The sequence below is a fragment of the Dipodomys spectabilis genome, unplaced genomic scaffold (assembly GCF_019054845.1).
Source record: "Dipodomys spectabilis isolate Male_0828 unplaced genomic scaffold, ASM1905484v1 ptg000262l, whole genome shotgun sequence".
NCBI classification, from domain to species: domain Eukaryota; kingdom Metazoa; phylum Chordata; class Mammalia; order Rodentia; family Heteromyidae; genus Dipodomys; species Dipodomys spectabilis.
The window spans coordinates 3,505,534-3,525,064 of NW_024870939.1; the positions used below are offsets into that span (position 1 = coordinate 3,505,534).

Genomic DNA, 19,531 nt, shown 5'->3' on the forward strand with positions numbered 1-19,531 from the left:
TGAATCCAAGCCCCAGGATTGGCGGCGGTGGCGACGACGACGACGACGACGAAGAAGAAGAAGAAGAAGAAGAGGAAGAGGTGGAGGTGAGGTTCAAGTGGCAGAGGGTCAGCCTTAGTTGAGTGGGAGCTACTTGTGAGAATGAAGCCCTGAGTTCAAGCCCTAGTACTGGTACATACACACATTTATAAAGCTTTCATTAAGACAGGTGCTGGTGACTCACATCTATAATCCTAGGTACTCAGGATGCTTAGATCTGAGGATAGTGGTTCAAAGCCAGCCAGGGCAAGAAAGTCTGTGAGACTCATCTCCAATAAACCACCAGGAAACCAGACGTAGGACTGTAGCTCAAGTGGTAGAGCGCTAGTCTTGAACTGAATTGCTGAGGGACAGCACCCAGGTCCAGAATTCAAGCCCATGACAGACAAAAACAAACAAAAAAAAACCATTATTTTTCAGTTTAATACTGAAAATACTGCCCACATACTTCTGATTATTTTCTTTGTGTGTGTGTGTGTGTGTGTGTGTGTGTGTGTGTGTGCGTGCGCGCGCGCGCGCACACGTGCACAGGTGTGTGCACGCGGGCATCAGTCCTGGGGCTTGAACTCGGGGCCTGCCTGCTGTCCTTGAGCTTCTTTTGCTCAAGGCTAGAACTCTACCACTTGAGCCACGCACCACTTCCGGCTTTTTTGAGTAGTTATTGGAGAAAAGCGTCTCACAGACTTTCCTGCTCAGTCTGGCTTTGAACAAGGATCTTCAGATCTCAGCCTCCTGAGTAGCTAGGATTACAGGTGTGAGCCACCGGCACCTGGCTTTCTTACATCTTACTAGTATCACTTGGAGTTATTTATATCATGTGTGGTAGGAATGGTATGTACTTCCCACCTCTTCACAGCTCTGTCTTGAACTAGCTGTAGTTAGAGTGTTTACACAACAGAAATGAGTGGGCATTACAAATTACTGCTGTTTTTGTTTTTCACCCCTAGGGATCTTTTGTTAAATATTTACCAGCATGCTAGTGGTTTAGTGTACAAGTCTTACCAACTTTCCCCTTTTGATTATGTCAGTATATGTATATTCTTGATTATAACGTATGTATTTGGGGAAAGCGTTATGGATCTTGCAGGATTCAAATTATCTTCCTCTTTCTGCACAGTCTTCCACGGGAGAATATTGGTTGATAGCAGCTAGAGAGCCTTTATCTTCTCTCTCACTCCTTTATAGACCAGGGTCTAAGGTCAACAAATGAAAGTTCTCAATTGAACTTTGTATCTTGGAGTGTTAATAAGACCCAAAGAGAGTTCATGATATGCTCATTACACTCACATCAAGATGTGGGTGGTGATGGCAGCAGGGAATGGTTACTAGCAAGTTTGACATGACTTTAGTGTGGCCTGGCCACAACCATACGCTTATGTTCCTACTGCCTGGCCTGACTTGATTCTCATTCCTTATCTGCATGGAGTACAAGATGAGAACAGTACAAGATGTAGTGTTATAAAGTTGTTTACTTGGCTGGGAATGTGGCTTAGTGGTAGAGTGCTTGCCCAGCATCCATGAAGCCCTGGGTTTGATTCCTCAGTACCACATAAACAGAAAAATCTATAAGTGGTGCTGTTGCTCAACTGGTAAAGTGCTAGCCTTCAGCACAGAGAGGCTCAAGGACAGACTCCAGGCCCCAAGTTCAAGCCTCAGGACTGGCAAAATAAATAAATAAATAATAAAGTTGTTTAGTTGATTATTTGTCAGTTGTGGGACTTGAACTCAGAACCTGGGTGCTGTCCCAGATAAAATAAAGATCTGGGACAGATCTTTATTTTGCTAAGGCTAGTGCCCCACAACTTTGAGCCACAGTGTCACTTCCAGTTTTTTTTTTTTTGTTTGTTTTTTGGTCCTGGGGCTTGAACTCTGGGCTTGGGCGCTGACCTTGTGCTCTTCAGCTCAAGGTGAGCACTCTACCGCTTGAGTCACAGCACCACTTCCGGTTTTCCAGGGGTTTATTGGAGATAAGAGTCTCACGAACTTTCCTGCCCGGGCTGGCTTTGAACCACGATCCTCAGATCTCAGCCTCCTGAGCTAGGATTACAGGCATGAGCCATCGGCTCCCGGCTTCACTTCCAGTTTTTCAGTGGTTAATTGGAGATAAGAGTCTCATGGACTTCTTGCCCTAGCTGGCTTTGAACTGCAATCCTCAGATCTCAGCGCCTGAGTAGCTAGGATTACAGGCATGAGCCACTAGGACCCAGCTTAAAGGGCTTTTTTTTTTTTTTTTAAGTACTAACAAAACAATGGAGACATCACAGAGACACAGAAGTCAGCCAGGGATGACCACTTGCCAAACCTAGCACAAATTTTGACATTGAAATAAAATCATACTAGCAATGAATTACAACCCATTGACTGTACTGGGCACCCAATGGTACCCACCTACCATTCTACCTACTCAGGAGGCTGAAATCTGAGAATCACAATTCAAAGCCAGTCCAGGCAAACAAATCCTCAACAGTCTTTTTTTTTTTTTTTTTTGGGTCCGGTCGTGGAGCATGAACTCTTGGCCTAGGCGCTGTCCCTCAGCTCTTCAGCTCAAGGCTAGCACTCTACCACTTGAACCACAGCACCACTTCCGGCTTTTTTTTCTGCTTATGTGGTGCTGAGGAATCGAACCAGGGCCTCATGCATGCAAAGCAAGCTCTCTACCACCTTCCCAGCCCTGAACCACCAGTTTTAATGTATTTATTTAGATTAGTACAGCTTCCCATTGTAGTCAGTGGGTTTGTGGGGGGTGTTGTTTTGTGCTAGTGCAGAGCCTGCTGATAAAGAGCCTGCCTTGAGTGAAAAACCCAAGGAAGAGTGTCATACCCAGAGCTCAAGCCCCAGAAATAGGACAAAAACAAAAACAAAGAAATCGAGGAAATTTCCTAGACTATGGGTATAGCTCAAGTGGTATAATACATGATTAGCAATTACAAAGTCCTGAATTCAAACCCTAGTACCACCACCAAATAAATACATAAACCAGGTAACCAGAGGGGATAGATGAGATTAGGAGAGATGGAGGAGAAATATGGAAGGGTGACATTGATCAAGATGCATTATACTCTGGGCTGGGAAGGTGGCTCAGTGGTAGAGCGCTTGCCTTGCATGCCTGAGGCCCTGGGTTCCATTCCTCAGCACCACATAAGTAAAAAAGAAAAAAGCCGGAAGTGGCGCTGTGGCTCAAGTGGTAGAGCACTAGCCTTGAGTTGAAGAGCTGAGGGACAGCGCCCAGGCCGAGTTCAGGCCTCACGACCGGACCCAAAAAAAGATGCATTATACTCATCAATTAAAATGTTGCTGGGCATGGGTAGATCATGCCTGTAATCCTAGCTGCTCATCAAGCTGAGATCTGAGGATTGTGGTCCAAAGCCAGCCTGAGCAAGAAAATACTTGAGACCAATCACTAAAAATCTGGAATTAGAGGCGTGGCTCAAGTGGTAGAGCACTAGCCTTCAGCAAAAAAACAAACAAACAAACAAAAAAACCCAGGTACAATACCCAGGCCTTAAGTTCAAGCTCCAGGAACAGCACACACATACATACATGCACAAAAATGGATATGTTGAATTGAAACTCCTATGTAAAGGTAATAAAAATAAATAAATATTATATGTAGATAATGCAAAAGAAGGCTCTTTTTTACTGTGCAATGTTAACTAATACATGTAAATGCAAAAATAAATGTTGATCACCACTTGGCAATATTTATGGTACAGTTCATTCATATAGTATTCATCAGTGGATACTAACCCCGATGAGTGGAGGTTCAATGAAGAACACAATATTAGGATTGTTCAGAATCTTTTTCTCCAAAAATACTTATGTATCAAGGCAAATATGGTGATATACAATAAAAGGAGCCACTTTGACCAAGTAATCAAGGTTAACATAATCACTAATGAGATGGGCAGACATCCACAAGGTTTTTTATGGTTTTGGTTTTGTGGTATGTGTGTGTGTGGAGTGTGTGTGTTTGTGTGTGAAGGTGCATGTGTGTGCTACTACCAGGACTTGAAATCAAGGCCTGGGTGTTATCCTTTTTTTTACTTTTTTACTCAAAGCTAACACTCTACTACTTCCGTTATAGCTTCTCTCTTTTTTTTTTTTTGCTTATGTGGTGCTGAGGAATCGAACCCAGGGCCTCATGCATGCAAGGCAAGCGCTCTACCACTGAGCCACCTTGCCAGCCCCGTTATAGCTTCTCTTCTAACTTTTTGATGGTTAATTGGAGATAAGGGTCTCATAGACTTTCCCGCCTAGGTTGGCTTCAAACTGCGATCCTCAGATCATAACATCCTTAGTGTCTAGTATCTGATTTTTGTGCATATGGTAGTTCTGCAAGAAATTTATAAGTTTAGGAAAGCACGCTATCATTTCATATCCTGAATGCCTAGAATTTGTAAATATAAATACAAGTTAACACAGAGATACCATATTCTAAAGTCAAAAATCATCCTCTAAAATAGTTAAAATTAAGTTTTCACACAGTGACAGTATCAAAGCCAAGAAGATTTGAGGTGCAATTATTGCTAATTATATGAAATAATCAAGATCATAAAAGACAAGAATAAAATAATGTCCCATATTGAAACAGATTAGAGACACTTGATAAATAAATATGACACATGATATTTGGGTGTTGGACTAGAAAAGAAAATGTAGCATATTGCCAGGCCAGTGGCTCACGCCTGTAATCCTAGCTATTCAGGAAGCTGAGATCTAAGGATTGTGGTTCAAAGCCAGCTCAGGCAGGAAAGTCCATGAGATTCTTATCTCTAATTAACCACCAGAAAACTGGAAGTGGTGCTGTGGCTCAAGTGGAAGAGTGCTCGCCTTGAGCTGAAGAGCTCATGGACAGCGCCCAGGCCTAGAGTTCAAGCCCCAAGACCACCACCACAAACAACAACAACAAAAAAAGTAAAGAAAATGTAGTGTATTGATGAAATTTAAATAGAGTCTACAGATTGAATAGTTTTGTTTCAATGTCAATTTCCTAACAGCGAGGGTTATATGAAGTTAACACAACATTGTACTTGTTTGGAGGAAAACATATATTGAAATATTTAGGGGTAGAATAGAATTATTTTGTAATTTGTACTCAAGTTAAAAGAAAAAGAGTAATGATAATGGTTATGAATACAAGTAAATTTGTTTAAAAATCTATAAAATCTGGTTTAGAGAGATAGGAGACTTCTTAATTTTTTTTTGTAAATTTGAAAACATTTCAAAATGTTAAGTTAAAAAGGCTAAGAACTCTCTCAGAAGGAAGAGTTCCTGTCAGCCTATAAACAAGTTCAAATGTTCCCACACTAAACAAAGCAAAGTAAAAACATACTAATGGGGCCAGTTGCAGCTTCCTCCCTGCTGGGCACCAGGATGTAGAGGAAACACTACAAGAGGGATGTCAGGACACCTCTGTTTGAGACTAGCTCTGACACTCCCCAGTTGTATGGCTTTGACCAAAGCATTTCATCTCGCTGAGCCTCAGTTTCCTTATTGATAAAATGCAAACAATAGTACCTCCCTTATGGAGTTATGAGAGTCAGAAAGGAAAAAAAAAAGGATATAAAAGAAAGTTACAAACTTCAATATGTTCTCACTATACTAACTGCATGCAGTCCTTCACTTTAACTCCCATTATTTGCTATTTCAGTACTAGGGTTGAAACTCAAGGCTTCATGTCGGGTGCTCTACCACTTGAGCCATATCCACAGTCTCTAGAAACATTTTATGTGGGCTGGGAAGGTGGATCAGCCGTAGAGTGCTTGCCTAGCATGCGTGATGCCCTCGGTTCAATTCCTCAGCACCACATACACAGAAAAAGCCAGAAGTAGTGCTGTGGCTCAAGTGGTAGAGTGAATTTCCTGAGCAAAAGCTCAGGAATAGCGCCCAGGCCCTGAGTTCAAGTCCCACGACCAAAAAAAAAAAAGAAAGAAACATTTTATGTGCCCGATACTACCTGAGTTTGCACTATTGAATTGTTTTATTCCTTGAAAGAGCCCTGTGAAACATATCTTACTTTATTTTATCTCACAGAGCTGGAATTTGAGGTTCAGAGTTTAAATAACTTCGATCCTAATGTTGCATAGCTAATAAATGTTGGAGCTGGGATTTGATAATAAGCTTGTCTCACTTCAAAGTCCATTCTTGTCATCTTGATCACTGTACAATAATAACTTTTTATGGAATTTCCAGACATAATTATTAGACTGAAATATCTTTAAATAAGTGCCTTTCTTCCTTTGTTTACTGATGCTACTATGTTCAGACATGCATGTACATAAGTAAGCACATGTAGATGTTATGTGACATACTCTGGCTATATAAAGCTTATTATAAGACCTAGATAATAAAAGTTCTCCAACCCCACCCTCTAAAGATAACCAACATTAACAGTACGTTCATTTTTTTCTGTGTATATACAATAGAATATATTATACTTTAGAAAATGAAACCACAGCACCGGGCACCGGTGGCTCATGCCTGTAATCCTAGCTACTCACGAGGCCGAGATCTGAGGGTCACAGTTCAAAAGCCAATCCAGCCAGGAAAGTCCGTGAGACTCTCATCTCCAATAAACCACTAGAGGGGCTGGGGCTGGGAAGGTGGCTCAGTGGTAGAGCGCTTGCCTTGCAAGCATGAGGCCCTGGGTTCAATTCCTCAACACTGCAAGCAAAAAGAAAAAAGCCGGAAGTGGTGCTGTGGCTCAAGTGGTAGAGTGCTCGCCTTGAGCTGAAGAGCTGAGGGACAGTGCTCAGGTCCAGAGTTCAAACCCCATGATCAACAACAACAAAAAAGAAAAGAAAAGAAAGAAAGAGAGGAAGAAAGAAGAGAGAGAGAGAGAGAGAATATGAAACTGCAGCCCGGGGGCTGGGAAGGTGGCTCAGTGGTAGAGCGCTTGCCTTGCATGCATGAGGCCCTGGGTTCGATTCCTCAGCACCACATAAGCAAAAAGAAAAAAGCCGGAAGTGGTCCTGTGGCTCAAGTGGTAGAGCGCTAGCCTTGGGCTGAAGAGCTGAGGGACACTGCCCAGGCCCAGAGTTCAGGCCCCACGACCGGACCCAAAAATAAAGGAAACTGCAGCCGGGTGCTGGTGGCTCACGCCTGTAATCCTAGCTACTCAGGAGGCTGAGATCTGAAGATTGCTGGTCAAAGCCTGGCAGGAAAAGTCCATGAGAGTCTTATCTCCAATTAACCACCAGAAAAGCCTTCAGCGAAAACGGTCAGTAACAGAGCACTGCGCCTGAATTCAACCCCACAACCCCATAAACAAAAATGAATAAAAAAATAAACGTCTGGGAATATGTCTTAGTGGTCGAGTGCTTGCCTAGTATCCATAAAGCCCTGGGTTCGATTCCTCAGTTCCACATAAACAGAAAAAGCCAGAAGTGGTGCTGTGGTAGAGTGCCAGCCTTGAGCAAAAGCAGCTCAGGGCCAGTGCCCAAGCCCTGAGTTTCAGCCCCAGGACTGGGAAAGTCCGTGAGACTTTTATCTCCAATTAATCACCCAGAAGGAAGCAATGGCTCAAGCAGTAGAGCACTAGCTTTGAGTGACAAAGCTAACAGAAAGCACCCAGATCCAGGGCACACGCCTCAGCATTGCATAAAACGCAAAACAGCAAAAACATCATCTGGAAAGCCTCGTTTCTTCCTGTTTGGGGGACGCGGGGAGCGATGTGCTCCATTGGGAGGAACTCTCGTCGGCGGGATGGTAGTTTCCCGGGGAAGGCTTTGGCTGTGAAGCCTGCCCCGCACAAGCATGGTGGCGGCGCACCGGAAGTAGCCGATTATTTTTGCTGGAGTCAGTTCTTCCGCGGGGCGGAAAAGGCATGCGGCAGGTGTCCCGACGATTTCCAGTCCCCTTTCCTTACAAGACCCCATGAGTAAGCTGTGGAGGCGCGGGAGCACCCCTGGGGCAATGGAGGCCCCAGAGCCGGGTAAGTGCGGGTCAATCACCTTGAGGTCTTCTTGGAAAAGTAACCTCTTTCATTCCTCCGGGTTTCCTAGGCACCTAATCACTGGTGGGGAGGAAAAAGGCAGTGCTGTTGTTATGGTAACAGGTAGTAACGCGGGAAGAGTGGGACCCCTCGGGGGTGTATTTAATTCCGGGGTTCGCTCGGACACCTTTGACAAGCTCTTCTCTCACAGGGGAAGCATTAGAGTTGAGCCTGGCTGCTGCCCACGGCCACGGAATGCACAAGAAAAAACACAAAAAGCACAAGAAGAAACATAAGAAGAAACATCATCAAGAAGAGGACGCTGGGTTGACACAGCCCTCTTCTGTCAAGCCCCAGCTTAAACTCAAAATCAAGCTTGGTGGCCAGGTCCTGGGCACCAAGAGGTGAGACCGATTGGGAAAAGGTTTTACTTGGGGAACTTCTAGGAGCAGATAAAGAGAGACGGGGGAAGGTGGATGGGCTTTCTAGAAGACAAGAGTGTAGGTACTGATAATCAGGGCCCAGATCAAGACAGCAAGGATTGGAAAGCCTGTCTGCAGCTACTGAGCAGGGGGACACATTTGCTCACTTTACAGAGTTGCTTTTCTGCAGTGTTCCTACCTTCACTGTGATCCCTGAGGGCCCTCGATCACCCTCTCCTTTGATGGTGGTGGATAATGAAGAAGAACCTATGGAAGGAGTCCCCCTAGAGCAATACCGAGCCTGGCTGGGTGAGAAGGATCTGGAGGTGGGAAAACTGGGTTAATCTTGTACCTGGCTAAAAGAAGGGAGGATGGTTTGAAGTGGGTAATACTGAATGTTCCAATATTAACCTGGCTACTTGAGGATTCTTTGAACAACTCAACTTTTAACTTTTCTATTTTCCTTCCCAGATGAAGACAGTAATCTGTCCCCCTCTCCGCTTCCGGAGTTGTCAGGAAGTTTAGGGGGCCAAGAGGAAGAGGAGGAACAAAGGTGGCTGGATGCCCTGGAGAAAGGGGAGCTGGATGACAATGGAGACCTCAAGAAAGAGATTAATGAGCGGCTGCTCACTGCTCGACAGGTAAGTTGGTTTGTTCTTTATTCACTTAACATTTGTGTATGTGTTTGTGTGTATAGATGAGAGGGAGAACTTGCCGTGTCCCAAGTACTTTGTTAGTCAGTGAGATTATCAGTGGGAAAACAGAAAGACCTCAACAGTTTCAGTTCTCTTGGATCTGCTATTTTGTCTAGTGTGTGCTTGAGGGAGGGATGGTGGCCCATAAGTTAATAAACAATTTCAAAAAGGTGGAGTTTATGACAGAAAGTAAGTTGGGAATGTGGCTTAGTGGTAGAGTGCTTGCCTATCATGCGTGAAGTCCTGGGTTCATTCCTCAGTACCACATAAACAGAAAAATGCCTGAGGTGGTGCTGTGGCTCACATGGTAGAGTGCTAGCCTTGAGCAAAAGAAGCTGGTGCCCATACCCTGAGTTCAAGCTCCAGACTGGCAAAAAAACAAATAAATAAATAAATAAGGTAATAAAGGCAAGCAAAAAGATTAGAGTAGTTAAGGGAAATGCCTTTTTGAAAACATAAACATTTTCAGTACTACAGCTTTTCAGGCAAAGAGGCCAACAGGCATAAAAACCCTGAAACTACAACATGCAAAGCAGGGTAAAGAAGGAGAAAAAAAAAAACAAACGTGACTAAGACAATGATGGATTTTATGCAGAGAAATAACATATTTGATTATAATATATAGATAATGGCTTCTATATAGAAAATGAGATAGAAACTGGAGGATGGGAGAGAAGCCCAGAGACTGGCCATTAGATATGATTGTAGACAGGATTATAGGTGGCCCACACCTATAATCCTATCTGCTCAAGAGGCTGTGATCCAAAGATTGAGGTTTGAAGCAGCCTGGACAGAAAAGTCCAGAGACTTCAATTAACTGGCAGAAGCCAATTGAAGGTATAGCTCAAAAGAGCACTTAAGCAGGTTCAAGGCCCTGAATTCAAATCCTGTTGCAGATGCGCGCACACAAGCGCGCGTGTGTGTGTGTGTGTGTGTGTGTGTGTGTGTGTGTGTGTGTGTGTGTTGTGTCCCTGTCTGTCCGTCCGTCCGTCCGTCCGTCCGTCTGTCTGTCTGTCTGTGGGTGAACACATGTGCGCACACACTCACAAGCTGTTAGTGGTTATGTTGTGAGGGGTGGGGGTTGGATTAAAGAAAAAGTAATCAAGAATAATTCTGAAACTGGGCACTGGTAGCTATCACCTGTAATCCTAGGTACTCAGAGGATCATGGTTCAAAGCCAGCCTGGGCAAGAAAGTTCCATGAGACTCTTATCTCCAATAAACCACTCAAAAAAACAGAGGTGGTGCTGTGGCTCAAGTGGTAGAGCACTAGCCTTGAGCTGAAGAGCTGAGGGACAAGGCCCAGGCCCAGAGTTCAAGCCCCACAACTGACAATAATAATAATAATAATAATTCTGAGAGTCTGGTGTTAGTGGCTCACATCTGTAATCCTAGCTACTCAGGAGACTGAGATCTGAGGATTGTGGTTTGAAGCCAGGCCAAACAGTAAAAGTCTGTGAGATTCTTTTTTTTTTTTTTTTGGGGGGGGGGTCCAGTTGTGGGGCCTGAACTCTGGGCTTGGGCCCTGTCCCTCAGCTCTTCAGCTCAAAGCTAAGCGCTCTACCACTGAGTCACAACGCCAGTTCTGGCTTTTTTCTTATGTGGTACTGAGGACTCGAACCCAGGGCCTCATGCATGCAAGGCAAGCGCTCTACCACTGAGCCACCTTCCCAGCCCCAGTCTGTGAGACTCTTATTTCCAGTTAACCACCAAAAAGTTAGAAGTGGAACTGTGACTGGAGTGGTAAAGCACTAGCCTTGAGCAAAAAATACCAGCATCCAGGTCCTGAGTTCAAGCCCCAGCCCCAGTGCTGGCTGGGGAAAAAAAGTATCTTTTTTTGTGTGTGCAGTTACTCAATTGATGCTATCAAGACTTCTCTTTAATTAAAAACAAAAACTTGAGAAAAGGTGATACAGAGTTTTGGAACTCTTCTCCCTGAGAATCAAGGAGATACAGTTGAACGTGAGACCTGGGAGGAAGCTATATAATAAGAGCCCCCAAAGTGGGTGTTTATTAATTCTCACCTACCAGTGCTCATGCTGCAAGACCCTACTCTCCATGTGCCCTCTTTCCCCCTCCCGAGACCCTGGTGGGCCGCACCACTCTCATCTCCTACTTTCAAACACCCTCCTTCACTTTCCCTGCAGCGAGCACTGCTCCAGAAGGCGCGGAGTCAGCCTTCCCCCATGCTGCCGCTGCCGGTGGCTGCGGGCTGCCCGGCCCCTGCCCTCACCGAGGAGATGTTGCTGAAGAGGGAAGAGCGGGCCCGGAAGCGGCGGCTGCAGGCCGCCCGGCGAGCCGAGGAACACAAGAACCAGACGATCGAGCGCCTCACCAAGACTGCGGCGCCCAGCGGCCGCGGAGGCCGGGGGACGGCGCGGGGCGAACGGCGGGGTGGGCGCGCTGCAGCCCTGGCTCCCATGGTTCGCTACTGCAGCGGGGCACAGGGTTCCACCCTTTCCTTCCCACCTGGCGTCCCTGCCCCCGCCGCTGTGTCTCAGCGGCCGCCCCCTCCGGGCCCTCCTCCACGCTGCTCCGTCCCCGGCTGCCCCCACCCGCGCCGCTACGCCTGCTCCCGAACCGGCCAGGCACTATGTAGTCTTCAGTGCTACCGCATCAACCTGCAGATGCGGCTGGGGGGACCTGAAGGCCCTGCATCCCCGCTTTTGGCTACTTAAGTAGTCAAACTTGGACTTTACACCCTCGTCTATGTCTGGTTTTCATTGTCTTCTCCCACTTATTAAATTATATCCGGCGCTCCTGTTTGTACACAATTGGGGGAAGAGGGGATAAGGGAAGACGAATCTTGGGAACACACAACTTGCCCTCCCAGGGGCTTAGGAACGACGGCAAGAACCACAGCAGATGTGCCACCGACAGACCGAACTCGGGTAGACTTTTTTCCGAACCTCTCCTATTCCATCCGGATGGGAAATATGGTTCGAGCCAATCAGCGAGAACTTTGCTCTTCTGGACGGTCTCCCATTGGCTGACAAGTCAAGGCCCGTTCTGTTGTCTGTATTGGCTCTTGTTGCTGTCAGTCAGGGCCTTTGGTTGAGCCGTCCCCCACTCTTTGTCTGTGCAAGCTCTTGTTGTCTGGGAGAGCGGAGGAGGCGCTGCGGTGGATTGGTCTTAGGGAGAGCTCTCTTTTCTGCTCCTATTGGCCGGTCCGTCGATGAGCGGTAGTCATTGGTTGGACTAGGCAACCAAGGTTTTAGTTGGCCGAGCTCTCCCCGGATGGAAGCTCGGGCCGCTGAGCGATGGTGGCGGCACTGAAGATGGGCCGGGCAGGGACCATGGCGGTGGCCGTAGAGGTGGCAGGGGCGGGGCAGCTGGCGGTAGAGGAGGCTGTGGTCTTCAGGGGGCTGTAGGTGGAGGCATGGCTCGGGCCAGCAGCGGGAACGGCAGCGAGGAGGCCTGGGGGGCACTTCGGGCGCCGCAACAGCAGGTATCCCAACAGCTCCAAAAGCCTATCACGACAGCCATTTATTTCGCTTTCCCCTTTCCTGTCCCTTCCTGTTGCAGGTTAGGGGAGGAACTTACGGAGCCAAAGGTACTGTGAAGTTCCTAAGCATATCCCTTTCATTCTTTGTCTAAACTTTGAAATGTAGACGCAGTTGACTTTACCTGCAGCCTCATAGACACCATCCCATGGCTGCAGTGGAAGCTTGCAGTGACTCCCCAGTGACCAGAAACATAGTGAGGCTCCCTCCCTCGTCTTGCAACAGTTATTTCTGATGTTTTTCTATATGCCTATTGTCACAACAGAGTCCAGCAGTATGTTCTCCTAAGGGAGCAATTTGGAGAAGAGATGGCACCCAGACCTGTGCCTTTGGTGCCATGCTTTATCACCCACAGTAATCCCAGCTGGTTGGGAGCGCTGCTCTGCGTCTCACACTGCCTCTCCGCCCTAGAGTACCTGAGAGCCACGGGTGGAAAGATCTAAGGGAGGGTGGTGTGTCAGCCTGTGGGGGATGATGGAAGCATTTTCACACTATCTTAACAGAAAGCACCCTAGGGTGACAGGCTTGACTGAGACAGGTCTTGGATGTACACAACTGAAATCTTTCTCTTTGCATGTCCATATTTTTGTTTTCTAGATTGATTTTTTTTTCTAGTCCAAATCCTCTTCCACATGGACAACCCTGAAGATTTTTGACTACCCCCTTATTAATCCCCGACTGGCATCTTTCCAAGCTGACCTTGGCTCACAGGGTGGGATTTGTATGTGCATGCAGGAGTTGGGATGAATGGTGTCTTGAGCTAGAATCTCCCTTAGTTCTAAGTGCCTCCTTGCCCCCCAGCTTCGAGAGCTGTGCCCAGGCGTGAACAACCAGCCCTACCTCTGTGAGAGTGGTCACTGCTGCGGGGAGACTGGCTGCTGCACTTACTACTATGAGCTCTGGTGTGAGTCTCCAAGAGTGGTGATAATTCTCAAGTTTCTCAGCCTACCCTCCCTTCTGCCTCATAATTCCAGCCTTCAAGGATCCCTTTCTGCTTAGGAGGTATCTGAGATATATTATCCTTGCCTTCTTCAGGGTTCTGGCTACTCTGGACTGTCCTCATCCTCTTTAGCTGCTGTTGCGCCTTCCGCCACCGACGAGCTAAACTCCGGCTGCAACAACAGCAGCGGCAACGTGAGATCAACTTGTTGGCCTACCATGGGGCATGCCATGGGGCTGGCCCTGTTCCCACCAGTTCACTGCTTGACCTTCGTGAGTGACTTGAGGCTCTGGGTCCACTCCTAGTATCCCTTCTCAAATCAAGATCCTGAATCACCCCATCTTCCCTTTTGCAGACATTTCAAGGAACACTTTTTTTTTTCTTTTGTCAGTCCTTGTGCTTGAACTCAGGGACAGTGCCCAGGTCCTGAGTTCAAAGGCTTCTTTTTGCACTCTACCACTTGAGTCACAGCCCCACTTCAGGCTGTTTATGTGGTACTGAGGAATCAAACCAAGGACTTCATGCATGCTAGCTAGGCAAGCACTCTACTGCGAAGCCACATTCCCAGCCCTCAAGGAACCTCTTTTCCCCTAATATGACACTCTCCCATCCTGGTTGCCTTCCACTGCCTATACTGTTCTCTTCTCTACAGGCCTTCTCAGCGCCTTCAAACCCCCAGCCTATGAGGATGTGGTTCATCGCCCAGGCACACCGCCACCTCCTTACACTATGGCCCCCGGCCACCCCTTGACTGCTTCCAGTGAATGCACCTGCTGTTCCTCTGCATCCAGCTGCCCTGCCCACTGCGAGGGGACAAATGTGGAAGGTGTTTCCTCCCACCAGAGTGCTCCCCCTCATCAGGAGAGTGAGCCTGGGGCAGGAGTGAGCCCTGCCCACACCCCCCCCTCTTGCCGCTATCGTCGCCTAACTGGTGACTCAGGTATTGAGCTCTGCCCTTGTCCTGACTCCGGTGAAGGTGAGCCAGTCAAAGAGATGAGGGTTAGTGCCACCCCACCAGGTCTGGAGGGCCAGTCTCCTTGTGCACTGCCCCCAGAACCCATGCTACAGGTCTCTCCTGTGGGGCTGGCTTCAAATGGAGACATACCATAAGTAGTCTTGGATGGATAGGTTTCTTAGCCACCAGACAGCCCTGTTTTCAAGTCCTTCTTGGCCCCTCCTGTCCTTCCTACAATCTACCTGAAAGGGCGGGAGCCCTGGGGATGGGGGCAGTACTGGGAGACTGCTAGCTTTACCCACCCCCCCAACACATACACAGGAGCCTTTAATCTCATTAAAGAGATGTGAACCAGCCATTTGTGGATTTGAGTGAACTAGAACTCAACATATTACAATTGTATTTGACCTGACTGGTTGTTTGAAGGGACAGATAATGGCCCATTTATCTTACCTTCCTTTATGACTGTAGGGAGCGAGCCCCAAGGCCTGAACTGAGCTAATGCCTTTTGACAGGTCATAACCGGTAAAAACAAGTTTGGTTATGCTTTTTTTTTTTTTTTTCACTTTATTTAGAAAAATAGACTCTTGATTCACATTCACCCCAGGGCTATGTGGGATGATAGTAGAAGACACCTGAGATGAGCTAAGGAAGGTTTGAATTACTGGCATCTGAGGGACTAGGGTCAGAAGCCACAGATCTTGTCTCCAGATTCAAAATGCCATGAGTGGCCGGGCTCTCCTCCCATCTCTGCTTCAGTACTCTTCAGCCATGATCAATAAGACCAGGCTGGTCCAGCCATGGAAAGGGCGGCAGCCCATGCCTCGCCCATCCCGGTCACTGTACTGTTCCCATAGGAATCCTGTGGCCTGGTACTGCCGCCGCACATTGCCCACCACATTGGCACGGAGCTCACTGTATAGCTTGGCAGCCTGGGTCTGGAAGGGACCAGCCAGATGCCCATAGTGGTGGAGTGCTCCCAAGGCCAAGTAGTTGACATTGAGCCACACAGCACCTCGCCAATAAGGAGGGTCATGCTCAGAATTGCGCTGACCATAAAAGGAACTAGAGGCTGCAAGGGAGCGCAGTCCAAAGGGGCTCCAGAGATGGCGGCTGTCACCTAGAACATCAAGTAAGGGCCCAAGACGGGGTGAGTTGGGGTCTAGAAGCCGCAACAGAAAGGGAAAAAGAGTTACATAGCCCAGGACATCCACATATTGCAAGCGAGGTGGGGGCCGGCCCACCACCCGAACCAGCCCATGAGGAGGCCTAGGTTTCAGCTGTACTGCTTTTGTGTGGTTTCCAAAGTCTGCAAAGACTCCTAGCTCTGGAGCCCAGTGCAGTTCATCCAGTGTATCCGGTGCCTCCAGTGAGGCGGCCAGGGGACTCAGCTCAGCAGCGGCCTCAGCCTCCCCCAGCCTTCCTGCAAGCTGTGACAGTACACGGGCACCCAGTGCTATCCAGCATCTTAGGTCCAGGTGGCGCTCTGTTGTTGAAGGATGTGAAGCCCGGGGGTAGTCATCCAACCCAGAGGGCAGTGTCTTGGGGTTTAGTAAGGTAGGCAAGGCTGGGTCCCGGCCCCGCCAGCGGTAAGATAGTGGTACTGGCCCTGCCTGGCTCTGATGGAGCCAGGAGAACCAGGCATGTAGGCGAGGGAAAGCCCTGCGGAGGAAGGCCAAGTCAGCAGGGTCACCACCTTCTAGCATGTGTTCTACCGGCAAGAGCAGGGTTGGAGGGTTGGCATGGGCTGCCCGCTGCACTAGGAACTCTGGGGGCACCCGGGCTCGGGCCTCATCGCCCAGTATCTGCTCTCGCCCAATCCAGCCATCAGCATTGAGCAGTCCCAGCCAGTGGCCTAGGGCCTCCCGAGTGAGGCGTGGATCCCACCGCTGGACCACTAGCTGGTGAAAGCCCTCATCCCAAAGGAAGCCTCGTGGGAAGAATGACCTGGAGGGTACACCTGAGAAAAGAGGGACAGGTGGAAAAAGGGCTGGGTTCACCTTCTGCTCTGATCCTTCCACCCCCATGTCTGGCAGTACCAGACTCTGCCCATAGAAGTAACCAATCCCACCAAGAAGGCCACTGAGGGCAACCTGACCCAAGGTCAGCTCCTCAGGGGTCAGGCCTTTCTCCTTTAGCTGGAAGATCTTCTCAAAGTGCTCCTGGAAGGCTTTAGCATGATTCTCTAGGGCCTGGGTCAGTAGGGTACCTGCCAGCTGCCCCAGGGCTTGGTTTCTTCCTGCCCGGGCACTGCCCGATTCAAACACAAATTCCACAGAAAATGGGACTTTCAGTGTAACCTGCTGTATCAAGAATTGCCCTTGTCCCTGCCCTTGTCCGCTTGGGCCTCTGTCCTCCCACTTCAGAGATCCAGGCAAGCCAAGGTAACGTTCAGGAGAAGCCCCTGGGGGCCGATGCTGAAACCAGCTATTTAAGCGACTCTTCACCATGTCTGTCAGAAGGGGCAGTCCTGGGTTGGAGGACCAGAAGACATTGTAGCTTGAAGGCAAGAAGACAAACAGGAAATATTATTCAGGAAGAAGGGGTAGGTTTATAAAGGGAAATAGGTAATCAGGAGTCAGGATGGGCACCCTTGGCAGTATAGGAAACAAGGAGATGGATAAGACAAAACTGGTGAAAAGAAGGTAGGGAAATAGAATCAGGCCAAGATGACATGCACACCACCCCTACTACTACCACCACATTCGTTCCCCATTTACCTGCCATACTTGGGTGCAGTGTCCCCTGGACTGGTTGGTGGTAGAAGAGAAAATCGGAAGTCACCAAGGTCATTGGAATGCCCACTGATGAACTTCAATTGCCCCTTGGGTCCAGCCTCTGGTAGTAGGACTTCCTGGCCATCTGTCACCACATAGAAGAATAGGGAGACCAAGGGGAAGGCAGAGGTACCTGAAGCCTAGGGTACCAAAGAGAACAAAAAACAACAGAACTTGATTGGCATTATTTTGAGAATCAGGTTTAGTGAGGGAAAAGGATCCCAAGCAGGAATAACATGGACCAACAAATATCTGACAGTGTTGAGAACCACCACTCAACTCAGTAAGTGGGTACAAGCAGTAGAATGGGTTTTAGAGCTCTCTGGGAATGGAGAGTACTGGAGTGCTATGTCCTGTACTAAGAACTTGACACAGGTGATTTCATTTAATTCTTACAATCTTGTGAGTTAGGTGGTGATGCTACTATCTCTGCTTTACAAACAAAGAAACTTAAGACTTAAAAGGTGGTAGACAGAGATGTGATACAAATAATGTAGGACCAAATCCAGGCAGCCAGATTCGTTGCCCTGGCTGTCAATCCCTATTTCAGGCTGCATATTCTGGCAGTAAGGGAGGGATGGAGGGAGTCTGGGCTTAGGAAAGGGTAACCTGAGGCCCTGACCTGAGGCTCTATAGTCACTCTCCAGCTCCAGTCCCCTCCGTGCTGACCCCCAGGCCTCTTGACGAACTCAGTGGTGAGCCTTAAGGCCCCATCCTGGATGTGTTGTCGCCCGAAGGAGAGGCCGTCGTGGAACTCCCAGCCATAGGGACCCACGCCGTCCCCCTGCTCACACGTGTGCCTGAGCTTAGGGGTCCCTGAGGTTGCGCCCTGTTGCGCCCACATCAGTCCTGGGGGGTAGAATGGCCGTGTAAGTCAAAGAGAACGCAGTCCCTCTGGGACTCCGAGAACTTTCGGGTCATCCCTCTTCATAACTCCTGATCCACGCCTCCCCACCCTGATTCCGGCGGGAAGGTTGGGCTGCCCGCCCTTAGGCCCGGTTACCGGTGAGTAGAGGCTTCGGGCTGCGAGTCTTCATGCCGAAGTAGACGTGAGGGCGGTAGGTGCCCCAGAAGAGGTCCGGGGCCACGGCGGGGCTGGACGAGTCGGGGGACAGTGCTGGGGGTGCCGAGTGCAGAGTGACCGCCCGCTGCGCACGGTGCCACGCTACCATCCAACGTCCCGACAGAGCTAGAGCCACGGCCAGAACAAGGACCACGGCGGCCATCGTCGCACCCCGGACCGCGCCACGGGTCCCGCCACCCCGGCCGTCCCGACGCCCAGGACCGCCCCGAGCCGCCCTCTCAACTGTCCGAGCTCCTTCAGCCGGCGGCGCAGCGCGGCGGCGCCGCTCGCCCCGAGCCATCCCGGCACGGAGATCGGCGTCGCGGCACTGCCGAAAGGAGGCAGTGGACAGGTCCTGCCGTGCCTCTCCGGCTCGCGGCCCGCACCCCAGCGACCACCGTCCTGTCAACAGCACCTGCGCCCGCGCCTCCCGCTCCACTAGACTTCCTCCCGGAAGTCCCGCCCCTCCACGTCAGATGGAGTGCCGGAGCCCGGAACCGCCGTGACTGGCGGGAGCCCGGAACCGCCGTGACTGGCGGGAGGTGGCTGGGCGTCCCTACATTCATCAGTTCTCGGCTTCTTTTACTTGACAGCTTAGCGGAAGGAAGCATCGCCGCACTTCGAGCGTTTTGTTTGTTCTAGAAGCTGGCTCCAGTCGGTCGTAGAAAACGGTGCCCTAACAAGCACAGCTAACTTGGACAGACCTCAGACTTGGGTAGTAGCTAACTTGGTACTTGCAGGCTGGCGTCCGGTCAAGTTGTGTCGTGGACATCCTACCTGGGACTTGAGAGAAGTCACATCTCCACTCGGCCTACAATTTTCCTTTTTATGCAGTAGTGGGGATCGAACCCAGAAACTTGCGCGTATATACCGCCCAAACCCAATGTTCAGCTGAATTGGTTAGCTTTTCTTTTCTTTCGCAGTGCTGGGGACTGAACCCGTAACTTCGTTCATTCTACACAAGTGCTCTACCTCCACTATATTCCCAGCCCTGGTCCACATCTCTATTATGGTATTTATTACACACATGAATTTTATTTTTTTAATTAGTCGTGGGGCCTGAACTCTGGGCCTGGGCGCTGTCCCTCAGCTCTTCAACTCAAGGCTAGCACTCTACCACTTGAGCCACAGCACCACTTCCAGCTTTTTCTGCTTATGTGGTGCTGAGGAATCGAACCCAGGGCCCCATGAATGCAAGGCAAGCG

General features: G+C 49.0%; 3 protein-coding genes across 3 annotated transcripts; 2 read left to right on the top strand and 1 right to left on the bottom strand.

Annotated features, from left to right (window-relative positions):
• Window positions 1-7,836: 7,836 nt before the first annotated feature.
• On the top strand, window positions 7,837-11,952 carry Ino80b (INO80 complex subunit B). The gene is made up of 5 exons (XM_042699807.1): window positions 7,837-7,972; window positions 8,184-8,376; window positions 8,585-8,703; window positions 8,866-9,035; window positions 11,236-11,952. The coding sequence occupies exons 1-5, from the start codon at window positions 7,915-7,917 to the stop codon at window positions 11,764-11,766; spliced, it is 1,071 nt and encodes a 356-aa protein (XP_042555741.1). The 5' UTR covers window positions 7,837-7,914; the 3' UTR covers window positions 11,767-11,952.
• Window positions 11,953-12,307: 355 nt separating this feature from the next.
• Window positions 12,308-14,842, top strand: Wbp1 (WW domain binding protein 1). The gene is made up of 4 exons (XM_042699809.1): window positions 12,308-12,536; window positions 13,393-13,495; window positions 13,627-13,803; window positions 14,184-14,842. Exons 1-4 carry the CDS (start codon window positions 12,468-12,470, stop codon window positions 14,639-14,641), a joined length of 807 nt encoding a protein of 268 aa, XP_042555743.1. The 5' UTR covers window positions 12,308-12,467; the 3' UTR covers window positions 14,642-14,842.
• A 108-nt stretch (window positions 14,843-14,950) lies between these two features.
• Window positions 14,951-18,816, bottom strand: Mogs (mannosyl-oligosaccharide glucosidase). The gene is made up of 4 exons (XM_042699806.1): window positions 18,267-18,816; window positions 17,886-18,112; window positions 17,207-17,403; window positions 14,951-16,985 (listed from the first exon to the last, which is right to left on the bottom strand). The coding sequence occupies exons 1-4, from the start codon at window positions 18,625-18,627 to the stop codon at window positions 15,242-15,244; spliced, it is 2,529 nt and encodes an 842-aa protein (XP_042555740.1). The 5' UTR covers window positions 18,628-18,816; the 3' UTR covers window positions 14,951-15,241.
• Between the last annotated feature and the right edge of the window lie 715 nt (window positions 18,817-19,531).

What these genes read in the sequence shown, in the direction of transcription:
- Ino80b (XM_042699807.1), top strand. Translation starts at nt 7,915, where the DNA reads ATGAGTAAGCTGTGGAGGCGCGGGAGCACCCCTGGGGCAATGGAGGCC. An exon ending in GCAATACCGAGCCTGGCTGG is followed by an intron (nt 8,704 to 8,865) that starts GTGAGAAGGATC and finishes TTTCCTTCCCAG; the next exon opens with ATGAAGACAGTAATCTGTCC. An exon ending in GGCTGCTCACTGCTCGACAG is followed by an intron (nt 9,036 to 11,235) that starts GTAAGTTGGTTT and finishes CTTTCCCTGCAG; the next exon opens with CGAGCACTGCTCCAGAAGGC.
- Wbp1 (XM_042699809.1), top strand. Translation starts at nt 12,468, where the DNA reads ATGGCTCGGGCCAGCAGCGGGAACGGCAGCGAGGAGGCCTGGGGGGCA. An exon ending in TTACTACTATGAGCTCTGGT is followed by an intron (nt 13,496 to 13,626) that starts GTGAGTCTCCAA and finishes TGCCTTCTTCAG; the next exon opens with GGTTCTGGCTACTCTGGACT. An exon ending in CAGTTCACTGCTTGACCTTC is followed by an intron (nt 13,804 to 14,183) that starts GTGAGTGACTTG and finishes TCTTCTCTACAG; the next exon opens with GCCTTCTCAGCGCCTTCAAA.
- Mogs (XM_042699806.1), bottom strand. Translation starts at nt 18,627, where the DNA reads ATGGCTCGGGGCGAGCGGCGCCGCCGCGCTGCGCCGCCGGCTGAAGGA. An exon ending in CCCGAAGCCTCTACTCACCG is followed by an intron (nt 18,113 to 18,266) that starts GTAACCGGGCCT and finishes TCTACCCCCCAG; the next exon opens with GACTGATGTGGGCGCAACAG. An exon ending in GAGTGACTATAGAGCCTCAG is followed by an intron (nt 17,404 to 17,885) that starts GTCAGGGCCTCA and finishes TTGGTACCCTAG; the next exon opens with GCTTCAGGTACCTCTGCCTT.